The sequence below is a fragment of the Pempheris klunzingeri genome, chromosome 3 (assembly GCF_042242105.1).
Source record: "Pempheris klunzingeri isolate RE-2024b chromosome 3, fPemKlu1.hap1, whole genome shotgun sequence".
Classification (NCBI taxonomy): domain Eukaryota; kingdom Metazoa; phylum Chordata; class Actinopteri; order Acropomatiformes; family Pempheridae; genus Pempheris; species Pempheris klunzingeri.
In genome coordinates, this window is record NC_092014.1 from 22,945,851 (window position 1) to 22,959,723 (window position 13,873).

Here is a 13,873-nt window from a genome sequence, read left to right on the forward strand (position 1 = left end):
AACACATAATTGTCTGTTGGGCAGCTAGAGGGCCATGGAATTTACTTTTGGTGGCTCTAAATCAGTAGAAGACAATGACCAGATGAAGAGCAACTAGCATGTGAGATGCACACGGCTGCAGCATTCAAAATCAGTTCTTTAGTTCTTATTCTGCTCTCACATGCAGGCCTAATTAAAGGGGCATTCCACCTTCTTTTTTAACTTGTCAGGAGTAGTACTATTGAGCCATTATGCAGTTGTATAGTGTCTTCTGCAGCTCTGTGGGAAACTTCCAAAATTTTTAAAAAACCTAGATGATGTCATTGTGGTGTCATCAGGATTTTCTCAGACTGGACTTAAAGGTGAAATCCATTGCAAGTCGGAAGTCAATAGTACAGCTTCCAATATCAATGCATCCCGATACATTTGCTCGGGAAACACGGATGCCCACAACAGCAAACTAATGGTTATATGGCAAGTCATCACAAGCACCAGCTTAGGATCTATATTAATGACTACAGCATCATTAGCAAGGACAAACCGTCAGTTCACTGTATTGTTCTTCTTTGCACATAATCACTTACAATAGCTCAAAACTGTGTAAACGAGTGCTGAGCGTGCTCACCATAGCCAATAGCATTAAGTACTAGAAGTTGTTTTAATGGTGAAGTCACATTGGCTACCACATTGCTGCGACATCAGGCGTGATTTTATGTCAGTGAACTCCATGACTTCCATTGGACTTTTTGTCAGAAGTCTTTTTTTTCTCCACAAGTTCTGGAAATAATGGATTGCATCATAAGACTTCACCAGAAAGCCTGGGGAACAAACTGAGGGTTTGGAGTTTAAAATATGCCGTCTATTAAGCAGGAACGTCGAATGAAAGATGCAAGCCAGTGGCATCATGGGAAATGTAGGATGCAGTGTTTTGAAGCTTTTGACTCAGGATATCTCAGCTTCTGCTGCTTCGATTATGAATATTGTTTTTGTAACCTGTCTCAGTCTTCATAGGCATCAATATTAAATATGTGAGTGTCCTTTGAAGAAAGTAATTCTTAATATGGTTTCAGGTTCGCAAGCTATAAGGCCATAGGGTACATAAGTGCATTCCCTTTTGTAAAGTGGCAGTATGTAAATATATAAAAACAACTTCTGTATTTTACCATTTTTATCTTATCTTATTTCTACACCAATTTATTGTCGGTTTTATGTTCTAGTTGTGTTGTTACCTTCTCTCTTATCTCCTCACTGGGGAATCCAACTATCTTTGCAACTACAGTGACCTTATTTCCTCAGAGGCTTCACCTCATCTTTGAGTCACGCAGCCATCCATACAGAACAAACATGCTGATACTGTGAAGCATCTGCATGTCCTGCAGAAACCACTCGCAGCACTTGTGAGTGTTACAAAACATTCTCAGTAGCACCGAAGTGAGGAATATCTTCAGTATTTTTAAGGGAAACTCAAGTTGACCTGAACTGTCCCACTCAATATCAGACTTTCATCCATCACAGTAAGTGAGAAGGTGAGCTTGAAAATCTCAATTAGCAAACTAATCTGAAACTGAGCTCCAAAATAATAACCATTTATTTTACAAGAAAGATTAGAGGATTTGATCTGACACAGAAATGAATAAATCTTCCGGTTAAAACTACAAGCAGCTTTAAATCAAGACCATAACATACTGATACAGAGCCAGTACACTAAAAAAAACCACAACCATATAAACAAGTTATAATGACAAACAAGGTATGTTTTTTTTTTACACTCAGGTCAACACAGAAATGATGAGGGATACTGCTGTTAAAAGGAAAAACAGGTTGGCTTTACTCAAAAGATAAGCCTGCGTCTGTCCCCTACAATCGTCAAGTGAGGTGAAAACAAAAAACAGTAAAATTCCAGTCTCAGTGGCAACACAAGCACTTTTTTTTCCTTTTCAGAAGTGGTACTCCAGGATCTTCATCGAGGATGGACAGAGTCAAAAGATGGCATGGTGAGGGGAGAGGGGCTGTACATGATGTAATGATCAGTAATTCATGTCGTATCCAGAGAACGAGCCCTGGGGTTGTCCTGCGAAGCCCTGGTACATGCCATAACCCTGCTGACTCCCCCAGGACGACTGGTTTCCCCAGCCTGTAAAGTGACATCAAACCAGAGTCCTTAATTTGATGGACAGGATACTGAAACAGGACCTAAATGCAGCGAGGTATCATTTGTATATCAGTATTTAAAAAAACACTAGCAGAAGAGACGGGCAGTTGTACTTGATTGCAGGAGTGGATTTCAACTTGCTTCATTAATACTCACCATAATTATTATACACTTGGCCACCCGTTACCGAGCTGGGGTAAGCTGTGCTGTACATAGAGTAGTCTCCTCCCTGGCCCTGGACCTGGACCTGGACCTGCCCCTCATTCTGACCTTGGGTCAGCATCTTCTTCTTCTCATCTCCATACCCGTAGCTGTAGGGGCTCTCCTGGTCCATGGGAGGAGGCATCGACTGGTAGCTTTCCACCTTCATAGTGTTGGAGTCTGAGCTGGAGACGGGTGGGGAGGAGTAAGTGCTGCTCTCTGGGTAAAAGGTGCCGTAGCCAATGTTACTGCCTTGTCCAGTGGAGCCGCTGCCTTTGCCTGCGACGCTGGCTGCATTATTACCATACAGTTTATCTGAAGGACAGTTAGAGACAAGAGCAATATCACTGATGTGTGAGATCATTTTCTTTTGACCATTGTTTCATTTTCCTTCAACAGTGCAAACAAAAGGCATTCTTGGTAAACTAAAATGAATCCATGTCAATCAAGACAAATCTGGGCAGCATGACAGCAGTATAATGCACGACAGGCAAGACATGCACAGCATAAAACTTTTACTACTTGCATTAGGATGTATTATGAATTTTAACATCACTGTAAAGTTCCTTTGGAACTTACTTTATTTTAACATATTTAACTTAGACATTGAACCATGTCAGTCCTGACCCAAGATTGGTGTCACCGATTCAGTATCCAACCAAATGTGAAATATGGTCCCAATCTCTCCTTCTGCAAGTTGTGACGTTGGAAAACAGCCAGAAAAGTGTTTCAGCAGAACACTGTAAAGTCACAGTCAAGTGGGACTTTTTGGACATAAAATGTCACTTTATCACTGTCTTATTGGACAATTAAACATTGTGTGAAACGTTGTCATGACTAGTGTATGAATTCTCAAGTTATGGCTAAAGATGTGTTTTGTGAGGTCACAGTAAACTTGACCTTTAATCGACAAAATCTAAATCAGTTCATCCATGAGCCAAAGTGGACGTTCACAAGAATGTGCGTCCGGACAGACACCCCGAAAAACATGATGCCTCTGGCCACAGCTGTCGGCGTATGGAGGCAAAATAAAACAGGAAAACTGTAACTGTAGAACAGTGATTTCTATTTGTGTTATTCTGTGGCAACACACACACACACACACACACACACACACACACACACACACACACACACACACACACACACACACACACACACACACACACACACACACACACACACACACACACACACACACACACACACACACACACACACACACACACACACACACCAACCTAAAGTCAGTCTGCACAGAGTGTATACTTACGATAGCCTGTGCCAGTGCTGCTCTCATAACTGTAGTTGGCTTTAAAAATGAAGAAAAGGAAATGACTATTTAGTTGATTTTCTTACAGGTGTACGAAGCAAATTTAAAAACATACAACATAATCTTTGTAAGACTCGGCTGACATCTAGTGACTGTAAAATTCCTTACTCTTGTTATAGCTGGGTCCTGCAAGAAACGGTTTGCCTCTGCCCCTGCCTCGACCTCTGTTGGGACCCCAGCCACGAGACCCAGAGTCTGAAGGAATGCCACGGATAGTGCCGAAGCCTGGGATGTGCTGGTGAACACAAGATTGCAGAATATTTGATGAGTGAGAGTGAGAGATGCGCATGCAGTTAGCAAGGAAATTTTCTTTTTTGTCTTGATGTATAAATACAGTGAACAGTAAGTGAGCATGTATTCTTCTGGGGTGTAATCATTTTAAGATTTGACTGAGGAACTGAAAGTTTTATTCAACATTGATACATTTAAAGCAAAAGAGTGTTTTCAGAAGGGCATGATACAGACACGCTGAGATGAAGGAGAAGCTTTCACTAAAAGAAATAACCTGTCAACTCCCAATGCTTTCAAGTCCCCATCGACATCATCGTAAAGAGCCATTTTCTCCCAAAATGGTCCACATCCAAATTCAGACCATGTACACTCTGACAGAATTGTATTTGTGATGGGTTTGAGGCAGTATTAACTAGATAACTCTTTGATCAGCACGTTAACTGGATAAATTACCATGTCGGTGTAGGTGACCTTCTTCTTTGAAGGATTTCTGTTGGTGATTGACACTCCACTGTCTTCTGGGAAAAGCTTCTCCAGAGCAGCGAGGGCAGCGAAGGCTTTTGCTTCCTTCTTATTAGAGCCTCTCCCTTTGAACTTCTGGCCATCAACCTCCACCTGATAGGCCGAAGACCACACATCAAAGTTTTTGCACTTTTAAATCTGACATGCATTACCTTTTGTTACAGAGTTTACTCTTATCTGATTCTGCCTCTAAGAGTTGAGAACCACCACCACCTTATGGACTGAAGTGTTTCAGTGTTCACTTAACACTTAAGAGGCAAAGGATGAAGACAAAAACAACACCAACATGAACCTTTCAATTATCTTTTTAGTTTTGGTTCCTGACATATGACACAGCTGACTCACCTCCATGACGAAGCACTTTTCGTGGGAGCCCCCCGTCTCTGCAGACAGCTCGTACTTCAGGCTGCGGCGCTTCTCGTTCAGCTCCATCACCGGGTTCTTGCCATTTTTGGTCAAGATAGGACCCTGGCAACTCTGTTCATAGCAAGTGGACAAACAATAGCTGTTAAATACTATGAACCCAATAGTCAAGAACATCTCGCGTCTTTTTTTCTCTCTGAGGAAAGCCAATGTTGAGACGGCTTTAAGTTTTTAAAAAGATGCCTCTAAATGTAGCACTCCAGCAGGAACATACATCGTCTGACGTGGTAGAGGCCGTGGAAGACGCTTTTGCTGATTCCAGGGTTCCTTCAGTGTCTCCACTGGACTCTGATTTAGACTCTGAGCCGGTGGGAAGGCCGAGATCTTGCAGGACCTGAATGACAAAAGTCAAAACATGAACTTGGATGGGAATTTAAAACAGCAACAACTCTTCCTCCAGTCACACTGTGGGCTGTACTGGTGAAAAGAAAACTGTCAAGAATCACAATAACTGAGCTGCCATTCAGGTTAACTTGGGAAACTAGCTTTTATAATAAAGCAAATTAAAGGCAGTGTATTTAGATTGATATACACGAGTCTTGCCTTGGTGGCCACATTAAGCTTGGCAGCTCGTTTGGAGGGTCCTGTTGCCTCATAGGTCTTCCCATTCAAGTCTACCGCCATTGTGAAGACCGGCTCGTGGACTGGACCGGTCTGAGATGTAAGTCGATACTCCAGTCCAGGTCTGTACTGGTTCAGACGCATCACAGCATTCATGCTAAAATCATCTGTGACTGCAGAGACAAAGAAGACAGGCAGAGAAACATGAGCCATCAAGTAAATGAATTCAATACATTTGGTGGTTATTTCATTACTTGTACTGCCCAAAAGTAGTAAGCTTGAAGTATTTTATATATCTTAAGTACATTTACAGAAAACAGTTCTGTATTAATACACCAAGTTTCTATTAGCAGAGTTCAACTATTCTCGATCTGGTTTAATGAAAATCAGCACATTGCTTCCAGTGTCATAAGGGAGCAGGGGCTCTGATTTTGACATTAACGACTCGAATTCTTATTACACCGATCCTGAGGAAGCGTCTGCATGTGGAGCCAAAGCAGTGACTTTAAATTTGGCATTCGAAATAAATTTTGGCACTGACAGCAAACTCTGAACAGAGATAGGCAGACACTGGCACTGAGAGTCAAACCCCTGCCTCCACGCTCCAGAACAGTGACAGAAAGTTGAAACCCAAAAATAATTGTGTCATTGTGGGAGGAAAAAAACTCCAACTGTCAACTGTAAATAAAAAAAGTCACTGAAAAAAAAGAGATGACATGAAAAAACAAATGAAGAATGAGCACCAATGCAACTTTTTACAACACAAGTGTTTCAATGCCATTGCTTCAAAGTCACTTTCCCGACTCCGTATTTGCACTGTTGACACCAAGGCTGTGTACTCATACACAATGTGATTAATGTAATGTGCGAACAGGTTCAAAATCACTTCTTCCAAGTATGTTGAAATGTTGTAAAAATGCAAATCTATCCCTTAATACTTGAAGACAACACTTTTGAAACGCATAATTAACTGATTTTTTTAACAACTGATTTTTTTTTATCTTGTACTTTGTGATGCCGATTTATCAGGCACAGGTATTAAGGTATTAGACTGCATTAGATTTAGCTGAGTGTACACAATAAACTGGCATCACAGGGCATGTGGATCCATGCGTATTGTGCGTATTTGGAAAAACTGTCACAATTAACATTAAATTGGATGGAAAATAGAAAGAGTAAAGATTCAAATTACCCACAGTATCTTTTAAATAAGCCAAATTGAACTGAAAATATACAATAGTATATTTTGACAGCTCAACAATGTCAGGCTCGTGTTTTGCCATGGAGTTGAAGGTAACATCAATAAAATTAAATAAAAATAAAATCATTTTCACAAAACATTTTACGTCATATGTGCCAGGTCACACATCCTAAATTAAAGTGGTTCATTAAAAGTAAAAAGACTCGGCTTAAATTAAGGCCTCTGACATTCATTGCTTACATGATTTCCTCTGAAAGCGCTTCTGGAACTTGAGAGACTTCCTCTGTTTGCTGTTGAGGTGCTGCTCCTCCTCCACTGAGTCCACCTCAGAGTAGGATCTCTTAGCTGGCAGGTTGAAAAGTCCAGCAGGTGCTATTTGGGCTGCATGAAAACAACAGAAAGGAGCTTGAGAATAGATCTTTTCCTGTAGGTGTTCAGTCAAATGCAAAGAAAGAGAAAAGGACACAGATCATCAGGTACCTGTACCACCTTTGCAGCCAGCTCCCACTGATTTCCGTTGCTTTATGGGTTTGAAGTCCATCCCCAACACTTTGTGCATCTGTCCAAATGCGCACAACCTCAAGGCAAACTAAGGGAAGAATAAATGTTAGACACCATTACCAAGGTTCAAAGATATGAGTGTGCTTGTGCCTCAGCTCACCTGAGCACTCTGTGTGATGTCTTCACGCTGTTGCAGAGTCAGACTTGCGTTGGCATCGGCAGTTTCCTTCTCACATGGATCTTTAATTCCAGGGCCGTCTTTGCACAGATATGATTAAATTAGTATATTAATGATAATATGAGTATGTGAACATTCACTCCGGTTTGACAACTCAATAAAAAAAACGTTCACCTTCCAGGAGGATTCCAGATGCAACACACTCCAAAACCCTGCGCAATGACTCGCCTGCTCCCATTGGTCGCTCAGATGTACTAATAGCCTTCTCTACGAGCAGTTCAAGAGGCTGTGTGGAGATGAGAGCACACACACTACTTATACTTAAAAAGGTTTTGATCACAGAGCAAGAAAGGAGCTGCCAAAAGTCTTTAGTGGCCATTACAAAAACATGTGCGGCAACAGCTTCCTCACCCATCCTGAGAGCGGCGTCCAGGTAGGAACACGGTTACACAGGTCCCTCATGATCCGGATCACGACGACGGCGGAACTCAGGTCGTTGACTTTTGCCTGGAGACACAAGCAAAAAGCCAGCTCAGCCGGGGGACCTGCTGCCTCTGATGCCGCCTCAACCCTGTGCTCTCTGAGGTTCCACCAAACGACTCCGAAAACAATCCCCAGGAAGATCAGAACAACTGAGCCACGTCCAAATCATCAAAGCTGAGACTAACACATATGTTACACATTTTTGTCCACATGCTGTTTGTGGTTGGTCAACAGATGTGGAGCTGATATTGTGAGCTCAGTCTGACTGAGGACATTTTGAAATCTAATTATTTGCTGGTGTCAATACCAATGATTTATCCACATCTGTCATTGGTTTGAAGCAGCAGATCCTTCTTCATGAGTTAATCAGTAAAACTCTTAAAACTTCCCGACACACTCTCTACTTTCATAAGACTATGGACTACATCAACAACAACTGAGAGCACAGTTAAAGAAACAGTTGAGAGACCAAAGAAACACTTCAACCTTACGTACAAATAAGGACGTGAATGCAAACCTGGAACCACTTGGCGTGGCGGAGAGACGCCAAGGCAGTTAGGCATTGCTGCCTGTCCAGAACGTCCGGCGGATCGTTGACTGTTCGCGTTTCTATTGACGAGGTGGGGTAAGAAGAAGAGGTACAGTTTGACCAAGGGGGTCGGCTCTGTCTTGCAGCTCAGGGAGTAGCAGCTTTCCCCAAACCACCAGCAGCAGGGAAAGGGGGTCCCAAGAACCTAATGTGTAAATCTTCAGATCCCAGCTAACTTTTCCACAGTGAGTACAAGTGGAAGTAAAGGCCGCCATAAAGAAACAGTATTTACAACACTGCATAGCATGTTGTTAACAAATGAATACCCCCTTCCCTTAGCCCCTTGGCCTGGGTTTGCTGCTTTCCCCCCCTCCTGAGACAGTGTGTCCAGTTGGTCAAAGGTCCACCGTTCCTAAAAAACTTGACAAACTAAAAGGTAATCAGTTGTAAATCACAAGCACTTAGATAATCTTCACGTCTGCCCCACACTGCAGCAAAACTGATGGAGTCCTGATCCAAAGTGGCTTCAACAGGCTTTATGAAAGTGCAGAAACATAAAGAGCCATACCAGCTTCATGCAAGTTTTAGCTCATTTCCAACACAGTAAGCTTTAGGCTTCTGCGAGTTCACTCCAATACTGTGCCACAATTAATTGTCGTATGAGCGACACGTCCGATTAAAAACTGAAAACCAGATGACCAGCAGTATGCTTGCAACAGGGCTGCACTATGATGGCCAGATCTATAAATCACTATGATATTTAACTGTAATTACAATCATCTGGAATATCCATCCTCATTTAGGAAAAAAACTAAATGTTTAGTTGGATATTGAAAATGTTCAAATCGTTAAACAAAAGCATCTACATGAAATCAGCATTTTCTTTAAGATTAACATTACAGTAAATATAGATTAAAATAATACTAATAGCCATGTCATCAGAGTAATGTAATCTTCTAAAATAAAAACTGTCAATCCCAACTAAAACGATGCAGTTCCAGAACAGTTGCGTAAATTATGAATGTCCAGATTACGATTTTTTTGGCCTGATTCGAGTCCTTTTTTAATTGGTATCTCCTCACTCTGCTGGATTTGTTGTAACTGCAGAAACACTCCTGGTTACAGAATGGAGCTGAGCTTCTTGCCACACAAACAACCTTTGGATGAGCACAGAAAACAGCTTGCAGAGACCACACACAACAATCAAGTTTGAGTTTGGCCCGCTGGTGGAGCTGCTAGCCTACTGTTTGTGCACTGTTTTTTTTGTTGTTTTTTTTTTTACACAGATACAAAATAGGCGGAGTCCAGAAGCTGGGTGATATTTACTACTCACAGGGGGAGAGGTGAACCACTGTAGCTGGCAAGTTAACTGTTAGCTCAACAACTTCCACCAGTTCTCTCCATTTTCTCTCCTTTGTACGGTTTGCTTTCCCCTGGCATTTTTCTCACCGCTGCACACCATTGTGTTACAGAAGTTACTGAGGGAAAATACAGCTCTCCGAGCGAACAAATTTGTAACACTGACTCCTGTCTAAAACTGTCTGCAATCCACTACTTTTTTGCGGGGCAGTGCTCATGACAAACCCCTGACCCGTCAAGACAGTTTACCTGTGAGGTAGTGCTTGATTCGATGCACTAAATAAGCCCTTCAAACACAGTGTCAGTACTGCACGCGATCGGGTCTGAATGATTGTGGAAGCTAGAGTCATGATCACAATTGTTACATCACTTTAACGGCGCAGCCACAGTGTGCAGTGTAGTAAATGGACTAAAGCTGCACTGAGACGGGTATGGTTCTGTATGTGGGACTTCAGCAAACTCCCCCTGACCTTAAAATGAGCTCAGTGAAACTTATGACTCCCATGTAAATACAGCTCTGATCAACACACCAAACACTCCACTAACCAGCACATTCATCTATAAACAAATAAGGATTTACTTATTTCTACTGGTCTTCCTCGAGAGAAGCCACAGAAATGTCCTCATTGATAATCAGTTTTGCTGCAGCTGGTGCCAAATGTACATGTTAAGCATCAAGTACATGCAATGCGCGCTTTAACTTGTTATTCTTGAAAAGCCTTCAATTTAAAAACATGAAAACAATTGAACAAGAATAAACAAAGTTGCTTTCATGACTTGCATTGTTATCAACAACATGTGCAGAATGCATCAGTAACTACAGATGAAATTTAGTGCTGGCAAACGCCAGTTTGTCACAAGACGACGATAGGACTCTCGAGCGAGTGAAGAGCCAACATTCATTTGGTTGTTCACTGGCATCGGTCTGAGACAGTCACTGTACGAGCACCACTGAGGTTTAATGAGATGAAGATGGACAACGTCTGTGGGGTTTCAATAGTCAGTGCAGGGTTCAGATCAGTGGAGCAGTACAGTGTCTGCATACTGAGAACACACAGATCAGGCCTGTGGTAGCTGGACCAACATACGCACCTTCTTCTTCTGTAGCTTTAGTCTCCTGCTCCGTCCTGACAAGAGGTGATGTCAGGTGGATCGTGAGAGTGAGCGCCGACTCCTTGGTGCTTGTCACAACAATGGCCGCATCCCCTGGACACTGGCTTACTGTATATGTCCCCTCTGAACTTAACTGATAAAAGAAGGAAAAAAACCTGATTCAAATCTGTGATTTTTAAAAAAATGTTGAACAATGTAAAACAACTATAAGTACTCAGTTCTACCTCCAACTGTGCAATTAACTTTTCAGCCACTTCTTGAAGCAGGGTGATAGTAGGCTTGTTGGAGCAAAGCAGCACCAGCTCCAGGTCCTTGTCCCCCTTCAGCAGGAGTCCCTTGGCTACCAGGCCGACCCTCATAACCCCACGCAGGACACGATCTTGTGAATCACCACTTTCACTGTGAAGTGGGGAAAAAACATATTTACGTAAACAGGAAAAACAGTAGAGTTTGAATATTCAAAAAGCCACTTGACTTTTTAACCACTGGGACAGCTGCCACAAACCATTTGGGCGCCTCGATTACCTCTCTGCCTCTTTATTTTCTTTGTCGTCTTTCGGTGTATCCATCTGGTCAGACACGGTCTTCAGAGCACACTCCACATGGGAGACGATTGTCTGCACCGCCTTAAGCTCCTCTGGAGAGGGGTACACTTCGGAGTGTTTGGCCATCACATGACGATCATATGGCCCTGTGTGCACCTGGGAGGCTGCGGCTTCCTTGATGAGCAAATCAGAAATGCTAAGGTTTGTATTGGAAAAAAGGACAGCATAGTGCACCAGAGAGCAAATGTTCAGTTTATAATCTTCAGTTCATAATGTAATCATATATTCATATTTTTGTAATTAGTGGATTATTAAGAATATTCATTAAAAGCAATTCTTGCATTATCCCATTTATTGCTACTTTGATGTAATCCAGTAAACAAGAAAGGAAGCATCTTAAATGACTCAATCTAAAAGATGCTTTTGGATCATCATGTCTTTGGGGGACCATTTAGCAGGTGAGATAAGAACCTCGTGATGCCGTTTATCCTCCATCTCCTCAATAGCAGCGATGTAGTCGTGGTACTGTCTCAGCTCCTCCTCGTAGCAAAGGCAGTCATACCAGTAACGCAGCTCCTCGTATCTGGAAGGACCGAATGACAATATGAAGCAGGTGCATTGATGCTACATCATCAATGCATAAATGTGAACGACAATCATCATTTTTCATTGACACTTTGAACAGTTAACAAATCCCTATAAGGTTAAATCTTCCCACTGTCCTTCTATATATTATTCTACATTTAATTCAAGAGGCTGTGATGATAGAAGTGATTTCAAAAGTAGAAAAGCATTTACTGATCAGCAGAGTCAACTATTACCTGTTCCTGATCTGTCACACGCATATTCAGCGTTTGTCTGTGTTTAAGGTGTTAATTCACTTCTTTGTGTGTGTGTGTGTGTGTGTGTGTGTATTTTGGCATCTTTAAAATTCTTTTTGAGAATTATTCGAAAATATCTTTGCATCTTCTGTACATGTTACTTGATGTTGTATACATTTTAATGTAAAGTGCATTTAACTTACCTATAGAGAAACATGCTTTCAAACTTAATTGCCTTGCCTTCAGATTAACCATGCATTACATGTTTGTTAGTAGACCCTCTCTTCCTGTTGATTGTGCAATGGATGCATTATTTGAGTAAGTATTGTATGCTATTATTACTGATAATTATAACTGATTTCTTATTGAATTACCATTTTTCTAAATAATCCTATTCCAGTCCTGGTTTTTGGTGAATATTGTTTGCACAACAAAGTGGAAAGTGAAAATCCTTTAGACCGAACATGAAGTGCTAAATGTCTCTCTGATCTTTACCAGTCTGCTAAATGCATTCAGCCACCACAGCCACTACAAGACATGCTGTGTGTGTGTGTGTGTGTGTGTGTGTGTGTGTGTGTGTGTGTGTGTGTGTGTGTGTGTGTGTGTGTGTGTGTGTGTGTGTGTCTGCACCTATCAAAGTCATGCGGGAGGAGGTGATGGCCCTGCTGTATGAGGCTGTCCCAGTACAGCAGCTCCTCATACGCCTGGTGCTCATCCCACATGGGCGCTGCAGCGGCCGCCATGGTGTCACGACTCCCAGACCAAAGCTGCCACCTGCTTTTAGGAGAAAACACCTGTGTTGGTCGACCGACAGATAGCTGGCAGTGTAGGACAGATCAAACCAAATGTCACGACTGGCACTATGTCATCCTCATGTATGTATGAGCAGGTGCTCGTTATGCAGGAAACTTGCACAGCAGGTTGAAACGGCCCCTCCTGTCGTCAAACGAGCTGCATAAGTTGATTAACTAAACTAAACACACACAATCTAATACAGCTGTCCAGTGCTCACGTCATTCATGCACCCCATGCTAAACGACGCTGTGATAAACAGTGACAGCTAGCTAGCTGTTAGCTCATGTTTTGCTATAGCACGGATGATATCGCGCTAGCTAATGTCGGCCAGCATGCCGTTTTTGTCAGTTTCCCATTAGAGGTTTCGGTTTCTCACATGCCGCTGACTTCTGGCCAAGTGCCGTCTGTGCAGGTGAAGCTTACCTTTGTCAGCTAACGTATAAAGAGGTGTAGCCCTTATCGAGGTAACGTTGTTACGTTTTTGTTAACCAGGGAACGGTCGCTGAAAGATGACGTCACTGCACGACCTTTAAAATTGCAAAGAGAATCAGAATCAGAATCAGAATTCCTTTAATAATCCCCAGGGGGAAATTGCTTGTTGTTACACACAGCTCCAAAAGAATGAGAATAAACATCAAACATAAAAGTAAAAAATCTAAATCTAAATAAGCTGATATTTATCAATATATAAGAAGCTGACTTATGTGATGTTTGTAACATGGCAATATGAATACCTACATCAGGCTACCACTTTAACTGTGTAAGGTTAGGAAGTGGACGTATAGGTAGTATAGTTAGTGATTTCAGACAGAAGTCAATAGAAAATATAAAGTCTGAGGCAGGTGTGAGGAAATTCTGTAAAGTAAGGATGCTTTCAAAAATATAAAATTTAGTTGTTTCTTTTGACCAATTTACAAAATGCAAAGTGAGTGAACAGAAGAAAAAT

The 13,873-nt window shown here is 41.9% G+C and overlaps 1 protein-coding gene across 2 annotated transcripts; it reads right to left on the reverse strand.

Annotated features, from left to right (window-relative positions):
- Window positions 1–1,593: 1,593 nt before the first annotated feature.
- On the reverse strand, window positions 1,594–13,424 carry LOC139224808 (interleukin enhancer-binding factor 3-like). Of its 2 annotated transcripts, XM_070856127.1 has the most exons (20): window positions 13,351–13,424; window positions 12,763–12,909; window positions 11,783–11,894; window positions 11,292–11,485; window positions 10,991–11,165; window positions 10,746–10,899; window positions 8,283–8,374; window positions 7,694–7,789; window positions 7,457–7,568; window positions 7,265–7,362; window positions 7,084–7,192; window positions 6,844–6,984; window positions 5,385–5,575; window positions 5,056–5,175; window positions 4,764–4,895; window positions 4,350–4,511; window positions 3,774–3,900; window positions 3,606–3,644; window positions 2,288–2,647; window positions 1,594–2,113 (listed from the first exon to the last, which is right to left on the reverse strand). In XM_070856127.1, exons 2-20 carry the CDS (start codon window positions 12,873–12,875, stop codon window positions 2,007–2,009), a joined length of 2,634 nt encoding a protein of 877 aa, XP_070712228.1. In that variant the 5' UTR covers window positions 12,876–12,909; window positions 13,351–13,424; the 3' UTR covers window positions 1,594–2,006. The 2 variants fall into 2 exon arrangements, with proteins under 2 accessions (XP_070712228.1, XP_070712230.1); XM_070856129.1 differs by lacking the exons at window positions 1,594–2,113; window positions 2,288–2,647 and adding an exon at window positions 3,355–3,374 and having other exon boundaries at window positions 3,574–3,644.
- Between the last annotated feature and the right edge of the window lie 449 nt (window positions 13,425–13,873).

Excerpts from the sequence above, each read along its gene's own strand:
- LOC139224808 (XM_070856127.1), bottom strand. The coding sequence starts at position 12,875 with ATGGCGGCCGCTGCAGCGCCCATGTGGGATGAGCACCAGGCGTATGAG. Across the intron at positions 7,363-7,456 it reads ATCTGGAATCCTCCTGGAAG|ACGGCCCTGGAATTAAAGAT; the intron begins GTGAACGTTTTT and ends ATCTGTGCAAAG. Across the intron at positions 3,901-4,349 it reads AGGTCACCTACACCGACATG|CACATCCCAGGCTTCGGCAC; the intron begins GTAATTTATCCA and ends TGTGTTCACCAG.